The following is an 18,129-nucleotide window of genomic DNA, read 5'->3' on the forward strand; positions in this document are numbered from 1 at the left end:
GCAGTATTATAGTAGTTATATTCTTGTACATAGGGGGCAGTATTATAGTAGATATATTCTTGTACATAGGGGCAGTATTATAGTAGTTATATTATTGTACTTAGGGGCAGTATTATAGTAGTTATATTCTTGTACATAGGAGCAGTATTATAGTAGTTATATTATTGTACTTAGGGGCAGTATTATAGTAGTTATATTCTTGTACATAGAGGGCAGTATCATCGTAGTTATAGCAGGTACGGTATATATTGGGGCTGTATACCGTGCATTCAGTTATGGCTCTTTGCTCTGGTTTGGTTGTGATATATTTTTGGTTTGAGAGATTTATTTTTTTCTTCCACACGTGACTACAAGGCGAGTTCACGCTGTGTTTCCTTGTATGTAACTGATTCATCAAGGACTGAATGATCTCACGGCCTGATAAAGCGGATCGACGCTGGAACAGTCAGGAGCCGCACTGTCATGTGATGAAGAAAAGTCCCCGTGATGATTCTCAACATTTTCTATTGTGGAAATCTTATTTTTTGAGAAAACATTTTCCTCTTATAGAAGTGAGAATTACGAAAAAGAAGGTTTTTATTTACCGATTTATAAGGTCTGGTTTTACAACGCTCTGCGGGATCCACCGCACCTCGCACACGGCCCTTATTGACACGTAATTGGGTCTAGTCGCTTCCGTCAGTTTGTCGGGAAGAATAACGATGCGTGACTCAGAATGGGAGTGTGAACAGAGCCTATCGGGGAAACCAAGACGTCTCATATTTACATATTCCATGCTGGTATAACCTGGTCATCGCCTATATACATTGCATTGGTTTGTGAAAGTATTCACCCCCTTGGCATTTTCTGTATTTTGCTACCTCACAACCTGGAATATCACTGGGTTTTTTTTAGGGTTTCCATCAGCTCATGTAAAGAACATGCCGACCACTGTGAAGATTTTGTTTTTCTTTTTATGATAAAGCAAACAACAAATAAGACAAAATAACTGAGAACTTCAGTGTGCATAATTATTCACCCCCCTAAAGTCAGTACTTTGTAGAGCCTCCTTTTGCAGCAATTCCAGCTGCAAGTCACTTTGGATAAGTCTCTATGAGCTTTCCACATCTGGCCACTGGGATTTTTGCCTATTCCTCAAGGCAAAACTGATCCAGCTCCTTTACGATCGATGGTTTCCTCTGGTGAGCAGTGATCTCCTAGTTTGTCCACAGATTCTCCATTGTATTAAGGTCTGGGCTGTGACTCGGCCACTTCAGAACATTTACACGTTTCCACTTAAACCACTTGTGTGTTGCTTTAGTAGTATGCTTTGGGTCATTATCTTGTTGGGAGGTGAACCTCCGTCAAAGTCTGAAATCACTGACAGATTGAAACAGGTTTTGCTCAAGAATATCCCTGTATTTCGCATCATCCATCTTCCTCCCGACTCGGACCATTTTCCCTGTCGCCGAAAAACATCCTCACAGGATGCCACCCCCACCATGTTTCAATGTAGGGATGGTGTTCTTGGGGTATTGAGCTGTGTTGGTTTGGCACCAGACATAGCGTTTACCTTGGTGGACGAAAAGTTCAATTTTGGTCTCATTTGACCACAGCACCTTCCTCCATACATTTGGGGAGTGTCTTATGTCTTTTGGCAAAGTGAAAACGAGCCTTACAATTTTTGTGTGTGCGTAAAGGTTTTTACTGCCCAGTGCCCACTCTTCCATGAAGGCCACCTCCATGGAGTTTGCGGCTTATTTTGGTCATATGGACAGATACTCCAGTCTCTGCTTGGGAACTTTGCAGCTCCTTCAGGGTTACCTTTGGTTTCTGTACTGCCTCTCTGATTAATGCCCTCCTTGCCCAGGCTGACAGTCTTCATGGGAGGCCCTCTCTTGGCAGGTTTGTTGCGGTTCTTTTCATGTGATGATCATGAATTTGATGGGGCTACAGGGATCATCAGAGATTGGGATTTTTTTTAAATACCCCAACCCTGCTTGTACTTCTCAACAACTTTGTCCCTGACTTGTTTGGAGATCTCCTTGGTCTTCATGATGTTGTTTGGAGATTTCCTTGGTCTTTGTGGTGTTTGGAGATTTCCTTGGTCTTCATGGTGAGGTTTGGAGATCGCCTTCGTCATGGTGGTGTTTGGAGATCTTCTTGGTCTTCATGGTGATGTTTGGAGATCTCCTTGGTCTTTGTGGTGTTTGGAGATCTCCTTGGTCTTCATGGTGATGTTTGGAGATCTCCTTGGTCTTCATGGTGATGTTTGGAGATCTCCTTGGTCTTTGTGGTGTTTGGAGATCTCCTTGGTCTTCATGGTGATGTTTGGAGATCTCCTTGGTCTTCATAGTGTTGTTTGTAGATCTCCTTTGTTTTCATGGTGTTGTTTGAAGATATCCTTGGTTTTCATGATGTTTGGAGATTTAATTGGTCTTCGTGGTGTTTGGAGATCTCCTTGGTCTTTTTAGTGTTTGGAGATCTCCTTGGTCTTTGTGGTGTTTGGAGATCTCCTTGGTCTTTGTGGTGTTTGGAGATCTCCTTGATCTTCATGGTGATGTTTGGAGATCTCCTTGGTCTTCATGATGTTGTTTGGAGATTTCCTTGGCCTTTGTGGTGTTTGGAGATCTCCTTGGTCTTCATGGTATAGTTTGGATATCTCCTTGGTCCTCGTGGTCTTGTTTGGTTAGTGGTGCCTTTTGTTAATAGTGTTGCAGTCTTTTGCCAGCCACTGTATATTCTGTATATAGTTTGAATGTACTGGTGGTATCACCTGGACATCTTCTGTATATAATTATATATGTACAGCTGGAACAACCTGGGTTTATTCTGTATGTTGTGTGTATGTACTGCTGGTATAACCTGGGTATGTTCTATGTATAGTGTGTATGTACTGCTGGTATAACCTGGGTATGTTCTATGTATAGTGTGTATGTACTGCTGGTATAACCTGGGTATGTTCTATGCATAGTGTGCATATACTGCTGCTTTCCGTCACAGCAATGTTGGTGAATCTTCGCTCCGGGTATTTGCAGGTGAATCGAGGGCATTTGCCTTTATCCTCCAGCACAGCCGCTGCTTACGTCGGTGCAGCCACCATAAAATATTCTTTCTCATCGCATTTCCTGCAGAGTCATTTTCCTGCTGTCTTTTCCTTTAAAAAAAAAAAAAAGTTACTTAAGATTTTTTTCTTTATCTGTCTTCAGACTCCATATTATATGTTATGTCTCGTGCTGGGACAGTTCTCAAGCAAGAATGTTCCCAAGCAGATATCTTCTAACTGGTGAAGAATCAACACACAGCGGCTATTAGAAAGCGGCAGGACTCTTCATTCTACAGTTATTAAGTGTTATTTGCAAAAAATTTCGGAACCCCTTTAAGAGGGTCATGGGCCCTTTAAGAAGGTAATGGATCTGCAAATTGATGCAAGAGGGTCTTACAGTCTGGGTGGTCCTAACAGGGGTCATGCTCTCCCGTGTGTCACCGAATACACTTGTCCTTTACATTTGAGAGTGGAAATAGCCTCTACATTGTGGCCATGAGGTCTGGTAGAGGAACTCGGGTTACTTCGTGTGAGCGCCGAGGTCATACAGATTACATCAGGAGAAGTGAAGTTACACAAGGTTGAAAAGTTTATTAGAATCCACCAAGTACCTTCATATTTGCCAGAAATATAGCGGAACATAAGTGAATTGCTGGTACTTGTAGTCCTTAAAGGGGGTGAACCTGTTACTTTTTTCTGTACAAAAATAAACATACTCTTCCTTTAAAAAAATTTTCGTGTCGTCCGATCTCCATAACGGACGTTGGAAGACCCAGCTTTGCTCTGACAAAGATGAAAATTTTGTTTAAAGTAGTCCCAGGCGGATTAATCCCACTTTGTTTGGTCATGTGAAGCTTTTCAGCCCATCACATGATAGATAAAAAGCTGTGATTGGTTAAGAAACTACACAGACTACTAGAAAGAGACTCATTCCTCAGTGGAGCACAAAACATAGGGGGAGGCTGGAAACTGATAAGGGTTTTTCCTGGAAAATCCCTTTAAAAGGTACCTTAATCCCTAATATTTTTTTATCCGGTGTAAATGTCACTGTTCTCCTGAATCCGACGATGTTTTTCTTTTGTTCCTGCGCCTCTCTGTTCCTGAGATATGACCCCTTCCTCTCAATATATAAATTTAGTCTTTTTAGCAAAGTGGGCGTGGTCCCCATGAAGTCGCCCCGAGAGAGGAGTCAAGGACCTCCCACATAATTTAAATATTGGGAAGAGGAGGCCATATCTCAGGAACGGAGAGACGCAGGAACTAAAGGGAAACACCGCCGGATTCAGGAGAACAGTGAGATTCACAACTAGTTGACAAATGTAAATAGTTATGGCAAGTGAAAGGTCCCCTTTAAATGGAAATTTAAAGGGGAGTGCCACTAAGGAAGCTGGGACCCTAATTTATGGCTGAAAATAAAAATAATCATAGAGGACATTGCTCAGGGCCCAGGCTTGGGAGCTTAGCTTTGACCTTCTGACCCTTTTGAAATTGATAATGTGGTGATATGCGGCGTTTGATTGATGGCATTGCTGCAAAACACATATTTGCTTTATGGATAAATGTATCGTACATGAATCTTGTTTTTTTTAGTTTGTCCTTCCTGTAGGGTTGGAGAAACTAAATTACGCCATAGAGGGACCTGTCAACACGACTACATCTACATCCGACCTGTTACCCCTCCTCACTGGTCACAGCCTCCCACCAAACCAGCACCCTCCTCTCCTGAAATACTCTGTGCTGATGGAAAAGCCTGCTTCCATGATCAGCACTCTCCTCTCCTGAAATACTCTGCGCTGCTCAGTGACTATTCCTTCCACTACATAAATCATCCCCTTCCTTCTTTCACTGCCCCTGTCCTTGCTAAAGTCATCACATTACAGGTCACTGCTCCCTCCAGGATCAGCACACTCCTCTCCTGAAATACTCTGTGCTGCTATTTCCATCCTTCCCATATTCTGCGTAGATACAGAACGTTCTATCCCCTGGGAACATTCAGGCAAAGTAAGACTTGTGGTTCTGCCCAAGACTCCCTTGCAGGTGGTTAGATTGCTAGCTCTTGGGGCTATGGTTTCAGTCCATACAAAATCTATTTTTTGGGGGGTATTTATTTTTTAGTTCAATTAGACAACTGATGGGGGAAAGATCATGAGTATTTATTAAAAAAATGGAATGCATGAGGATGATCCGTAAAGCTCTGCCCCCCCCCATGTAGATCTGCCAGAGTAATGTTAATCACAATTAGTGGAGCAGCACCCCTAGTGGTAGACTATGGAATAGCAGTCATGTCAGAAGCGAGTCAACACTCTTTAGTCCCTATACTCAGTGCATAAACCCTTACACATCACACTGGGATCTATAGATTAAATCCCATAGGAATCTTCCTAATATGAATGGCGACAATGATGATGTTTGATGGCAACACAACTTTTACCATTCACTTTTTGTGAAAATTCAAATGAAGGGTGTGTATACTTTTGCAGCCATACTTTTATCCCTTCAGTGCATTTAAATCTCCTACCGTTTTGAGTCCACAGCTCCTATATGTCTCCAATGTATAATTCGACCCTGAATTCATGTGTTACTCTCTCCAAATAGAAACTGCCGTTTTGCGTATACAGCTCCTGCGCCGAGCTATGTGCCCCCATATGTAATCCACAGCAGTTTTTAGTTTACAGCTCCTATGCGCAGCTATGTGTCTCCATGTGTACAGTAGCTCAATCCTGCAGTCATGTGTTACTCTCTCCAATCTTTAAAAAAAAAGTATCGTTTTGAGTATACAGCTGCGATGCAGAGCTATGTGTCTCCATGTGTAGTCTTTTTTTTTTTTTTAAAAACAAATCTACCGTTTTGTGTACACAGCTCCCAGGCAGAGTTATAGGGCTTTATGTGTCATTTGCTCCTGAATTCATGCGCTTCTTTCTCTTAATAGCTGTAAATCTACCGTTTTGAGTATACAGCTCCTATGCCGAGTTGTGCATCGCCATGTGCAAGCTCTCTCCTAATAGCTTCAATTAACAGTCATCTACCCTGTTCAGTATACAGTCCCCATGCTGAGCTACATAACTGCATCGATCAGACTACGCAAGGTTTGTTTGTAGTCTGTAACCATGGAAACACAAAGCTCTGCATAGCAGCTGCACACAAAAAAAAAAACAGTCAAATTTGACTGCATTATTTTTTATTCTTTTTTTTGGACTCAATGCTTGCAAAAGTCTTCATCCCCCATACGGGGACATATATGAATCAGTCAGCCGACCTCTCGATGTCTGGGTGTGTAAACCGGGACGACTTACTGAGATATTATAATTATAATGGCTCGGGAGGATGAAGCTGACACCGAAGGCGGGCGAGGCGAGGCTTTCACCCCGCCAGGGGACAATGCTCGGGTTGTGTTAATAATCCAGAGTCAGGGGCTGTTATTCCAGTGATTCATGTGACACAGACATGAGACTTACATCTGAAGTGCCATAATAAGACCGAAAACCCACAGAGATAGCGCCTCACCACAGACACACACATCACACATGTGATCCCAGAATGACCCTGCCCGGGTTACATAACTACAGAGAGACGATTAAGAAATGTATTGGTGAAGATATCTAGAAAAACAGGACGGCGCCCTGGAGAGACGAGACAGCCGATTGGCCAAGAACACCCACATATGTGTCTATCCATGTGCAGCCAAGAGTATAAGATGTCTCGCTAACCTTTACGCTACTGTTTCCACCTTCTTAAGACTCATCAGTGCAATTTTTCAGTATTACAATGTACTATGGTTAATCCTTTATCTACAGTAAAGGAGACAATGAGCTTTAATGCATGACTGATAATGTAGTATAGTACTGTTTCCACCTTCTTAGGGCTCATCAGTGCAATACTTCAGCTATAAATTATACAAATCTGCGTTAAAAATAGGTAGCAGCTAATACTTCAATTTACTGATCAAAGGAATGGAACCTCATCTTGAGTTGACAAGGAGCCTTAATATATATTTAATGCACCTCTAGCTGTCATATCACTGTTTACACCTTTTCAGGACTCATCACTACAATATTTCAACATTACACTGTACAAACTTACTTAGAAATAAGGATCAGCTAATATTTCAGCAGCTTTAAATCTGTATCTATTGATGACAATGGTCTTAAAATTTCAATAATAATGTACTGTTTACACCTTTTTAGGACTCATCAGTGCTAGTAAAAAAATGTAAATCTACATAAAACAGGTAAACACAAAGAATTTAGACTGTGATTAAATGGTTCAACTTTATCTAGAGATGACAATGAACTCAGTGCATGATCAACAATGTAGTATAGAACTGTTTACACCTTTTTAGGGCTCATCAGTGCAATACTTAAGTTATGAATTGTACAGACTTGCTTGGAAAGAGGTAACATCTAAAATTTCAATCACTGACCAAAGGGATGGAACCTTATGTCCATAATCTACAGTAGAGGTCAAAATGAGCCTTAGTGCATGATTAATAATATAATATAGTACTGTTTACACCTTCTTAGAACTCATCAGTACAATATTTCAGTTATAGTCAGAATATGTCAGCCTTCTTACAAACAGGTAAAAGTGAAGAATTTGGTCACTGAACAAGTGGTAAGTCTATCTATAGATGACAATGAGAATAATGCAAGATTAATAATGTAGTTTAGTACTATTTACACCTTCTTAAGGCTATTCAGTGCAACACTAAAAGAAGGTAAAATCAATTATTGTAGTCTCTGATAAAGTGGTTAATCCTTTACCTACAGTAGATGTCACCATAAGCCTTAATGTATGGCTAATGTAACTTTAACTATTATATGACTGTTTACACCTTCTTAGGACTCATCAGTGCAAGTTCTAGTCCTAGATAAACTTTAAAACAGGGAAAAGTAATGCATTTAGTTGCTGACCAAGTGGTTAATCCTTTATCTACAATAGAGGTCTCAATGAGCCTTAACGTATGATGAATAATGTAATTTAATACTGTTTACACCTTCTTAGGACTCATCAGTGCAATATTTTAGCTATACATTATGCAAATCTGCTTGGAAAGAGGTAGCAGCTAATATTTCAGTTACTGACCAAAGGAATGGAATCTCATCTCGAGGTGACACGGAGCCTTAATATATGATTAATGTACCTATAATCATATGATTGTTTACACCTTTTTAGAACTCATCAGTGTAAGTAACAGATTATCCAAATATTCATAAAACAGGTAAAGCACTGTCCAAAAGGGTACTTTTCTTTTCTAGAGAAGACAATGGGTTTAGTACATGCATAATAATGAAGTATATTAATGTTGACACCTTCCTATGACTCATCAGTGCCAACAATGGATCTGACTGAAAATAGGTTAACAGTAAATGTCCAAGTTACCATACGACTAAACCCATATATAGAGGTGACAATGAACCTTAATAGATTATTAAATATCACTCTAGTCTCTACTCATCAATGACTGTTTACACCCTGTAAGGACTCATCAGTGCAATACAAGCATGAAATATATACATCTATACCAGGAGGTATTGATAAATATTGATGTTTCTAGCAGACAAAAATAGATCCTGTTCCTATGGAAACCAGCATCAACTTTGTCAAATGCACGTGCTAAATTTTAGTAGAAAATGTTACGCCATTTTATAATTGTGATTAAGAAAGGTTAACCCTGTCAGGTGAAGAATGGAACTTCAGCAAAAACTTTCCTATTACTTCCGAAAGGTGAAGTTTTTTCTAAGCTGTCTATAAGTGACAAGGAGTCTTAAAGTTCTCTATCATCATGACATTACTGTTTACACCCCTGAAGGACTCATTAGTGCAAGACTTAGGTTCTATGCCGTTGATTTGATTGGCTATGTTTCCAGTCACTGACCCAATGAATAAACCTTTACCCAGAGATGACACTATCCCTTAACATATGGATAAAATAACCGCTACAATACTGTTTGCACCTTTTTAGGACTCATCAGTGCAAGTAATGTCACTGATCTGTTTTATGTTTTTAAAGTCTCCAATAGGGAAAAAGGCAGAAAGTTGACATGAGCTTACTAACTGGATGAACATATAGACTGCTCCAAAAGGGAAAAAGGCAGAAAACTAACATGAACTTAATACCTGGATGAATATATCGATTCCTTTATTACTCTTTCCACCTTTTTAGTACTCATCAGCAAAAGTTACGGCACTGGTGTTTTTAACCATAGCTGAAAACTATTGTTCCAGTCATCAATGAAGGTAAAGGCACAAAGCTGACAAGGAGCTTAATACCTGAATGAACACATCGACTCCTCTCGGAATCTTCACACCTTATTATACCTCATCAGTGCCGGTCACAACACTGTAATCAGCAGATGTTTGGTCAGATTGACTGGAACGCTGTAAGTCCCCAGCTGCCGGAGTTTGCTGAAATAGGTTACTTCCTGTCATCTGGAGTGACAAGCAGTGTGTTACTATGACTTTAAAACTTTTTTTTTTCCAAATTAATGGTTGGTCACAGCAGCACAGAGGAAGCTCAAATCATGCCTCCTGCCTGATAGTAATAGGTGTAAGCTGCTTTGGTAACAGCCAGATCTTTAAAGAGATATACCCACTCTCTACTAGAAGGACCTGCTTGTCTAGTCCCCAGGGTGAATATGCTGTGTGACTCCTGCATCTCCTCTTCTGTCCACTAGGGGGCAGTACTGAGTCACTCTTATGACTTTTTGCAGCCATCTTTCCCTCTGCAAAGCAGAACAAGCAGTGTAACAGAAAGGAGGTGGAGAGGGACGGAGCTGCTGCAGCTTCCTCTGACTTGGAACTGTCTAAGTCTGGATGTCCCCCGCTTTAAGGAGAAGCCCACAAGACTCAAACCCTGCAGATTAGAAGCCTCAGCAGCTGCCATGGATGAAGCTATTCACAGTTTGCAGGAGAGACAGTTACTGGAGCACAGAGATTTCCTAGGGTAAGGCTATTTCTTGGACTTGGAGCTCCTGGTGTTGACTGAGAAGTGAAGTCCAAGCCCTACGTCTACTAACCTGTCACTTCTTTGCAGAATGGACTACCCCTCCTTATACCTGTGCAAGCCCAAGAGGGGAATCAAGAGAGACGACAGCAAGGTAGGAAGTTTTTTTTTTCTATTTCTTATATTCTGGAAGGAAGAAGGGAGGTTGTGATCCCAGACGGTAGATCTGACTTGCTCGGAATCCTAAGTGTCTGTCTTGATGGATTCAATGCATCACCGGAACCTTTTTTGTTTATTATCTCATCTTCCCGATAGGAGACCTACAAACTGCCTCACCGGCTCATTGAGAAAAAGCGTCGAGACCGGATAAATGAATGTATCACGCAGCTCAAGGACCTTCTGCCTGAACATCTCAAACTCACGGTAAGATCTCCGCTTGGCGTCTTGTAGTCATATATAATTAATAGCCATGAATATTTCACAAAGCCCATTGATCCATCGAGGAGGGTCATTTGTGTATGTGCCACGTTGAGCTGCCGGGATCGTTGCCCCTTACCAGTGGAGCGAGTTGCCGGTATTCCCATGTTCTGCAGGCAGCCGGCTCGTCTGTCGTGGGTGGAGGGGGAAAGAGAAGCTGGCCGTTGGCACTGACATTGACGTTTTTTTGTGTTGCAGACGTTGGGGCACTTGGAAAAAGCGGTGGTGCTGGAGTTAACTTTGAAACACTTGAAAGGTTTGACGTCCCTGACGGAGCAGCAGCATCAGAAGATCATCTCATTACAGAACGGTAAGTTCTGCTTCACGCCTGCTCTGGGTCGTTGACAGCATTTTTTTTATATATATAGAGCTGTGCTATCCCTTTATGATTTCCAGAATAAGTCCATTGGATGGGGTCGTTATTCTGTGGTTGGTGTCAGATATTTGACCAATTTGTGTAAATTTTTGAAGGTTGCCCTAAGAATCCTGATGGTCGATTTTAGTTATCCTGATGATCATAATGATTCTAAATTAGATTGTGTCCACCTTAATAGTTCACAAAAAGTTGTTGATAGTCTTATAATCGGGGTGGTGGGATGAGAGTGGGAGAAGATTAAACGTTGGGTGATTTCTTACCATATCTAGGCTCTAAGTCAATGATTGGGATGTTTGTTACTGAGGAAACAGAACTGGGGACTTACAGTTGGGTTTCTTCACGTGTGGTGGATTCATGCGGGCAACCGATAAGCAGATGTCGCTTGTTGACTTTACTTCTTGTCTGTGTTTGCTATGAACAGGAGAACGTTCCATGAAATCTCCCATCCAGTCAGATCTGGACGCTTTCCATTCCGGCTTTCAGACGTGTGCCAAAGAAGTCCTGCAGTACCTCTCCCGGTTTGAGAGCTGGTCAGCCCGGGACCAGAAGTGTACCCAGCTCCTCAACCATCTCCATACTGTGTCCAGCCAGATTCTGCCCAATTCACAGCTCCTGTTACAGCAGATCCCTGGCGGCAAAGCACCTTCACTGTCCCCATCTCGAGGGGATCAAAAAGTTGAAAGCCAAACAAACTGCGTGCCGGTCATTCAGAGGACACAAAACCTGGAACTGAGTGAGAATGACACTGATACTGACAGTGGGTATGGGGGTGAGGGGGAGAAGATGGACACTAAAGCTGAAGGACAAAGTGTTGGCAAGAGCCAAGAGGCCCACAATGTGACCATCAAACAGGAGCCTCTGGATGAACCATCACCTAAAAGGTTTAAGGCGGAATGTTCAGAATTGGGGGTGCCGGCCGCCGTCTCTGATCCCATTTTAAGACCCGATGCCAATCTTCTCAACACTTTGATGGCATTTGGAAGTGGTCCTTTTGCTCAACAGGCACCTTTCTGTTTACCCTTTTACTTCATTTCGCCAACGGCGGCAGCTGCAGCCGCGGCATATATGCCTTTTCTAGACAAAGGGGGTTTGGACAAATACTTGTACCCAACGGCTGCCCCAATCCCTTTCATCTACCCGGGCATCCCGACCCAGGCAGGAAGCACGTTCCCATGTCTCTCCTCAGTCCTGACCCCCGAAAAGATGCCAGGTTGTTCCTCAACCTTACTGTCAGAGCTCCCGGCATCAACTTTCCAAGCTGGTGGTCCTACCTCACTGGCCACCGAGGATCTTCGGGAGCCATTACAAGACCTCTTACAGTCTTCTAAGGAGAACTGATTTTAAGACACTGGGAAATGAAGCAAAAACAAAATCTATATACTTATCTATATATATATATATATATGTATAAGGAGCCCCTCATTTTTGTAGAAAGTATCGAAGTATCTTACTGGATCAACATTAGGGTTGTATATTGATGGGACGGTTGATGGCTGCTTTAAATTAACTCACAAAGTGCTGGTTTAGACGAATGGAGGTTGGTGACCCTCCATATGGAGAACATGTAAGTGTGAACATACTTTTAGCATGACCCTTCCCCCGACCCCCTGGCAAAAAGAAGAACCAAAGTGAGATTAAAAAAAAAAAAATTCCAAAAAGTTTTCAAAAAGTTCCTGTTGGCAAATTAGTTTACGGTTTGACAGGCTGAACAGGCTTTGGGCAGAGTCATCGTATATAGAATGTATAATGACAGGGATGACCCTCGTCTAGCGAGACAGGTGGGGACCCAAAAATAGCTTCTCCGTGAGATAAAAAATATCTAGAAAATATATTTTTCAAATTTAAACCTTTTGTACCTTCCATAAATGGGAAGAGAAATCAAAATTAAAAAAGCTAAATTTGGAGACTCATAGGTGGAGGGGGGGTGGGGTGGATCTTAGGGAAAAAGTCAGTGTACTTGTCCAAAAAGTAAAAAAAATACAACATAAAATGTACAAAATAAAAAATTATATTTTTACTATGTCACATAATTTTGGGTTTTTTAAAAAAAAAAAATTAAAAAATGTCTGTAAAGTCTTTCACTTCCTACTAGAAAAAAAAAAGTTTTTATTTTTCAGGATAAAAGTGTGTCTGAAATAGTCCTAAAAGCTAAAAAAAAAAAACCCACAATATCATTTAATACAAAATAAGAAATAAATTATGACAAATTTTTGAAATCGCAAACAAATTCCAAAAATTTCTGTATAGTCTGTTGAGTAAAGAAAAATCTCTGTTCCTTGCTACTTGAAAATATGTTACTTTTTTACAATAAAAATGAACTTAAACTAGTCCCAAAAGCTAAAACCTCTAAAAATACAAAAAAAAAAAAATTAAAATTATGACACATTTTTGGAATTTCCGAAAAATTCAAAAAATTTCTGTAAAGTCCGACATGTAAAAGAAAAACCTTTATCCTTTCCTACTAGAAAGTAAGCTAATAGTGAGTCTAAAAATAGTCCCCAAAAGTTGCAAATTCAATATAAATGATAATATAATATACAAAAAAAAATACTTTTAAAACTATGACAAATGTTTGGAATTTCAAAAAATTCCAAAAATTTATATAGTCTGTCAAATAAAAATAAAAGCGATATATCGCTTCCTGCTAGAATTAAATAGTCTAAAATAGTCTCAAAAATTTAAATAATGTGTAAAATTAAAATTCTTAAAAAAAATAAAATTTTGGGAATTAAAAAAATTCCAAAAATTCTACAATCTGCCAAGTAAAAATAAAAATATATTCATCCCCCTTTTGTTTTTAAAAACTTTTTTTTAGGTTAAATGTGAATCTAAAATAGTCCCAAAAGCTATAAACACCATCTCAACATACAAAAATAAAAAAGTGGCAAAATTTTGGTATTTTAAACAAATTCCAAAAATTTTCATAAAGTCTGCCAACTAAACAAAAAGAACTTTGTCCCTTCCTCGTAGAAAAATTACTTTTTTTTAGGATATAAGCTAGTCTAAAATAGTTCCGAAAGTACCATCTAAACGTATACAAATAAAATGCTTTAAAATTTTGGCAAACTTTTGGAATTTCAAAAATTTCTGTCAAATATAAAAATCTACCAGAAAAAAAGGCAACTTTTTTTTAATGATAAAAGTGGGTCTAAAATAGTCCAAAAAAAAGTTAAAAATACAACAACAAAAAAACAACAAAGTGGTAACAAATATTTGAAAAATTTAGCACAAATTTTGGGGGCTTTAAAAAAAAAATCTATTTTTTTTTTTCTAAAGTCTATAATGAATTCCTTTTCCTACTAGACGACCTCTAATAACGACCCGGCTAGTGGAATTGTGCAGTAGGCAATCAGAGAGTTGTGGTAGCCGGGACTTTCCTCTATAGACACCTGTCGAGTTACGAGTGCAGAATGGGTAATTATTCCTGGCGATGTAATGCCGTAACCTGTTATATAAGAGAGGTGTAATTACACCTTGTCTGACGGAGAGAGAATATTGTGTTCTCAGTTCTCCTTTCTCCGGAACGGGTTCATCCAATATATTATGTAATCCACCTCTTACATAGATGATTTAATTGGGTGAAAAAAACACGCCTTGGCCCACGTGCCCAGCGAGTGTTTACAGTCCGGGGGCTGGCCGGTCGTACTCTACACCTCCCCTCCTTATAGACCCACAGCACAGAGTATTTTCCTACATCCTGGAACCTGAGCCATCTATATGGAATGTTAATGTTGGTCTTGTATCCTTGGGTTTGAAAAAAAAAAAATATTATTTTTTTTTTAATTTTATTTTTATTTTTTGTAATTTTAATTTGTTTCGCTGTAAAAAAAACAAAAAAACAAACAAAGGCTGAAATGTGTTTTCAAAAACAGAAAAAAAAAAGTGTTAAAAATTCAAATTCCTGCTAAACTTTTTGAAACTTTTTTTTTTTTTTTTGCTGGAGTGAGTTATAAAAAAAGTAAAAAAAAAAAATTTTTTTTTTTTTTTTTTTGCTACATCGGGCTTTAGATTCTGAATTCTGGTTTCTAGTTGCACTTTAATTGTACCAGTTTCTTAAGTTCCACTTGATAAACTTTGCACTTGACGTCCTGATGAGATTTCTTCTTTTTCTTTTTTTTATTCATACTTGAAAGTGGAGTTTAGTGAAAAAAAAAAAATCTATGTAAATTATCCCACTTCCCTTCCCAAAAAAAAAAAAGTAACGGTAGCACTTTATTGGTTGACTGGCCGCGAGTGGGGAGATGATGTTTGTCCGACGTCTCTTTAAGAAAGCAGCTTTGAATGGAAGGCAAAAAAAAAAAGGTGCAAAGTCCGAAATTTTTTTATTATATATTTGCTCAAAAAAAAAAAATAATGAAAAAAACCTAAACACAAAAAAACAACAAAAAGTGCACTGAAAAAAAAAATTATATGTAGCCTAAGAGTTATTACTGAATCGCTAAACTGGAAAGGTGGACAAAAAAGTTCCACCGGTTGGTGATGGGGACTGTAAGTCCCAGCATACCCTGCTAATGTCTTATAAGGGTACTATGGGGGGACTTCTTGTTTGTTAACCTCTTGAGCACTGGAGAGAATTGTGTGCGCTTTTCTGACAGCAGATGGATAGAAAAAAAACAAAAACCATTCCACCGAGCAGTGTTTTGTTCTATAAACTGGCAGGGAAGGGTTAATTCCTGCCCCAAAAAAATGGCCCTTGACGGGGCCACGCTGAATGTCGATGTGGTGCTGAGCACCTGTTTACTGGACTCTGTCTCTTTAAATAAAGTTTTTGCTTTTTTAATATTGCATTTCTATACATTTGATTTGTTAATGTGAGCAACAAAAATGTCGCCCCTAAAAATGTGGCCCGAACCAATGGGAGCCAAGGTGTATTGTTCCGTCCCTTGGTATTAGGCCGGGATCACATATGCGAGGAATACGGCCGTGTCTCGCATGTTATTACCCGACACTGCCGCCGTCACTTGGGCGCAGAGCGTGCGGCTCAAAGTATTGCTATGCGGCTGCACACTCCACTCCCGAGTGCCGGCGGCAGTGCCGCATATTAACATGTGAGACATGGCCGTATTCCTCGCATGGGTGTTCCCGGCCTTAGTGAAAGCCCAGCTGTACCCAATGCAACACCAGTCACAAAGGAAAATTCTCCTGCTTAACAATTTCCATAGTATTGCCCCCAGAGGGCAGTATTATAGTAGTTATATTCCTGTACATAGGGGCAGTATTATAGTAGTTATATTCTTGTACTTAGGGGGCAGTATTATAGTAGTTATATTCTTGTACATAGGGGCAGTATTATAGTAGTTATATTCTTGTACATAGGGGGCAGTATTATAGTAGTTATATTCTTGTATATAGGGGGCAGTATTATAGTAGTTATATTCTTGTACATAGGGGCAGTATTATAGTAGTTATATTCTTGTACATAGGGGGCAGTAGTATAGTAGTTATATTCTTGTACATAGGGGGCAGTAGTATAGTAGTTATATTCTTGTACATAGGGGGCAGTATTATAGTAGTTATATTCTTGTACATAGGGGGCAGTATTATAGTAGTTATATTCTTGTACATAGGGGCAGTATTATAGTAGTTATATTCTTGTACATAGGGGCAGTATTATAGTAGTTATATTCTTGTACATAGGGGGCAGTAGTATAGTAGTTATATTCTTGTACATAGGGGGCAGTATTATAGTAGTTATATTCTTGTACTTAGGGGGCAGTATTATAGTAGTTATATTCTTGTACATAGGGGCAGTATTATAGTAGTTATATTCTTGTACATAGGGGGCAGTATTATAGTAGTTATATTCTTGTATATAGGGGGCAGTATTATAGTAGTTATATTCTTGTACATAGGGGCAGTATTATAGTAGTTATATTCTTGTACATAGGGGGCAGTAGTATAGTAGTTATATTCTTGTACATAGGGGGCAGTATTATAGTAGTTATATTCTTGTACATAGGGGGCAGTATTATAGTAGTTATATTCTTGTACATAGGGGCAGTATTATAGTAGTTATATTCTTGTACATAGGGGCAGTATTATAGTAGTTATATTCTTGTACATAGGGGGCAGTAGTATAGTAGTTATATTCTTGTACATAGGGGGCAGTATTATAGTAGTTATATTCTTGTATATAGGGAGCAGTATTATAGTAGTTATATTCTTGTATATAGGGAGCAGTATTATAGGAGTTATATTCTTGTGCATAGGGACAGTATTATAGTAGTTATATTCCTGTACATAGGGACAGTATTATAGTAGTTATATTCTTGTACATAGGAGCAGTATTATAGTAGTTATATTCTTGTATATAGGGAGCAGTATTATAGTAGTTATATTCTTGTACATAGGAGCAGTATTATAGTAGTTATATTCTTGTATATAGGGAGCAGTATTATAGTAGTTACTGTATATTCTTGTACATAGGGACAGTATTATAGTAGTTATTTTCTTGTACATAGGAGCAGTATTATAGTAGTTATATTCTTGTACATAGGGAGCAGTATTATAGTAGTTATATTCTTGTACATAGGAGCAGTATTATAGTAGTTATATTCTTGTATATAGGGAGCAGTATTATAGTAGTTATATTCTTGTGCATAGGGACAGTATCATAGTAGTTATATTCTTGTACATAGGGACAGTATTATAGTAGTTATATTCTTGTATATAGGGAGCAGTATTATAGTAGTTATATTCTTGTACATAGGGACAGTTGTATAGTAGTTACATTCTTGCACATAGGGAGCAGTATTATAGTAGTTATATTCTTGTACATAGGAGCAGTATTATAGTAGTTATATTCTTGCACATAGGGAGCAGTATTATAGTAGTTATATTCTTGTACATAGGAGCAGTATTATAGTAGTTATATTCTTGTACATAGGAGCAGTATTATAGTAGTTATATTCTTGTACATAGGGACAGTATTATAGTAGTTATATTCTTGTATATAGGGAGCAGTATTATAGTAGTTATATTCTTGTACATAGGGACAGTAGTATAGTAGTTATATTCTTGCACATAGGGAGCAGTATTATAGTAGTTATATTCTTGTACATAGGAGCAGTATTATAGTAGTTATATTCTTGTACATAGGAGCAGTATTATAGTAGTTATATTCTTGCACATAGGGACAGTATTATAGTAGTTATATTCTTGTACATAGGAGCAGTATTATAGTAATTATATTGTTGTACATAGGGGCAGTATTATGGTAGTTATATTGTTGTACATAGGGGCAGTATTATAGTAGTTATATTGTTGTACATAGGAGCAGTATTATAGTAGTTATATTCTTGTATATAG

The 18,129-nt window shown here is 38.9% G+C and overlaps 1 protein-coding gene and 1 long non-coding RNA gene across 2 annotated transcripts; one reads left to right on the forward strand and one right to left on the reverse strand.

Moving 5' to 3' along the window:
* Positions 1-2,127: 2,127 nt before the first annotated feature.
* LOC141083269 (uncharacterized) lies at positions 2,128-9,544 on the reverse strand. The gene is made up of 2 exons (XR_012230674.1): positions 9,344-9,544; positions 2,128-3,136 (listed from the first exon to the last, which is right to left on the reverse strand). It is a non-coding gene; the product is annotated as an uncharacterized lncRNA (long non-coding RNA).
* Positions 9,545-9,621: 77 nt separating this feature from the next.
* BHLHE41 (basic helix-loop-helix family member e41) lies at positions 9,622-15,601 on the forward strand. Its single transcript, XM_073567441.1, has 5 exons — positions 9,622-9,968; positions 10,059-10,122; positions 10,284-10,391; positions 10,644-10,755; positions 11,243-15,601. The coding sequence occupies exons 1-5, from the start codon at positions 9,907-9,909 to the stop codon at positions 12,157-12,159; spliced, it is 1,263 nt and encodes a 420-aa protein (XP_073423542.1). The 5' UTR covers positions 9,622-9,906; the 3' UTR covers positions 12,160-15,601.
* The last annotated feature ends 2,528 nt before the right edge of the window (positions 15,602-18,129 follow it).

Source organism: Dendrobates tinctorius, unplaced genomic scaffold, assembly GCF_039654945.1.
Source record: "Dendrobates tinctorius isolate UK_male_01 unplaced genomic scaffold, ASM3965494v1 ptg000020l, whole genome shotgun sequence".
Taxonomy (NCBI): Eukaryota; Metazoa; Chordata; class Amphibia; order Anura; family Dendrobatidae; genus Dendrobates; species Dendrobates tinctorius.

Coding starts and splice junctions, on each gene's coding strand:
- BHLHE41 (XM_073567441.1), top strand. CDS start 9,907: ATGGATGAAGCTATTCACAGTTTGCAGGAGAGACAGTTACTGGAGCAC. Junction 9,969..10,058: donor GAGCACAGAGATTTCCTAGG/GTAAGGCTATTT, acceptor ACTTCTTTGCAG/AATGGACTACCCCTCCTTAT. Junction 10,123..10,283: donor TCAAGAGAGACGACAGCAAG/GTAGGAAGTTTT, acceptor TCTTCCCGATAG/GAGACCTACAAACTGCCTCA.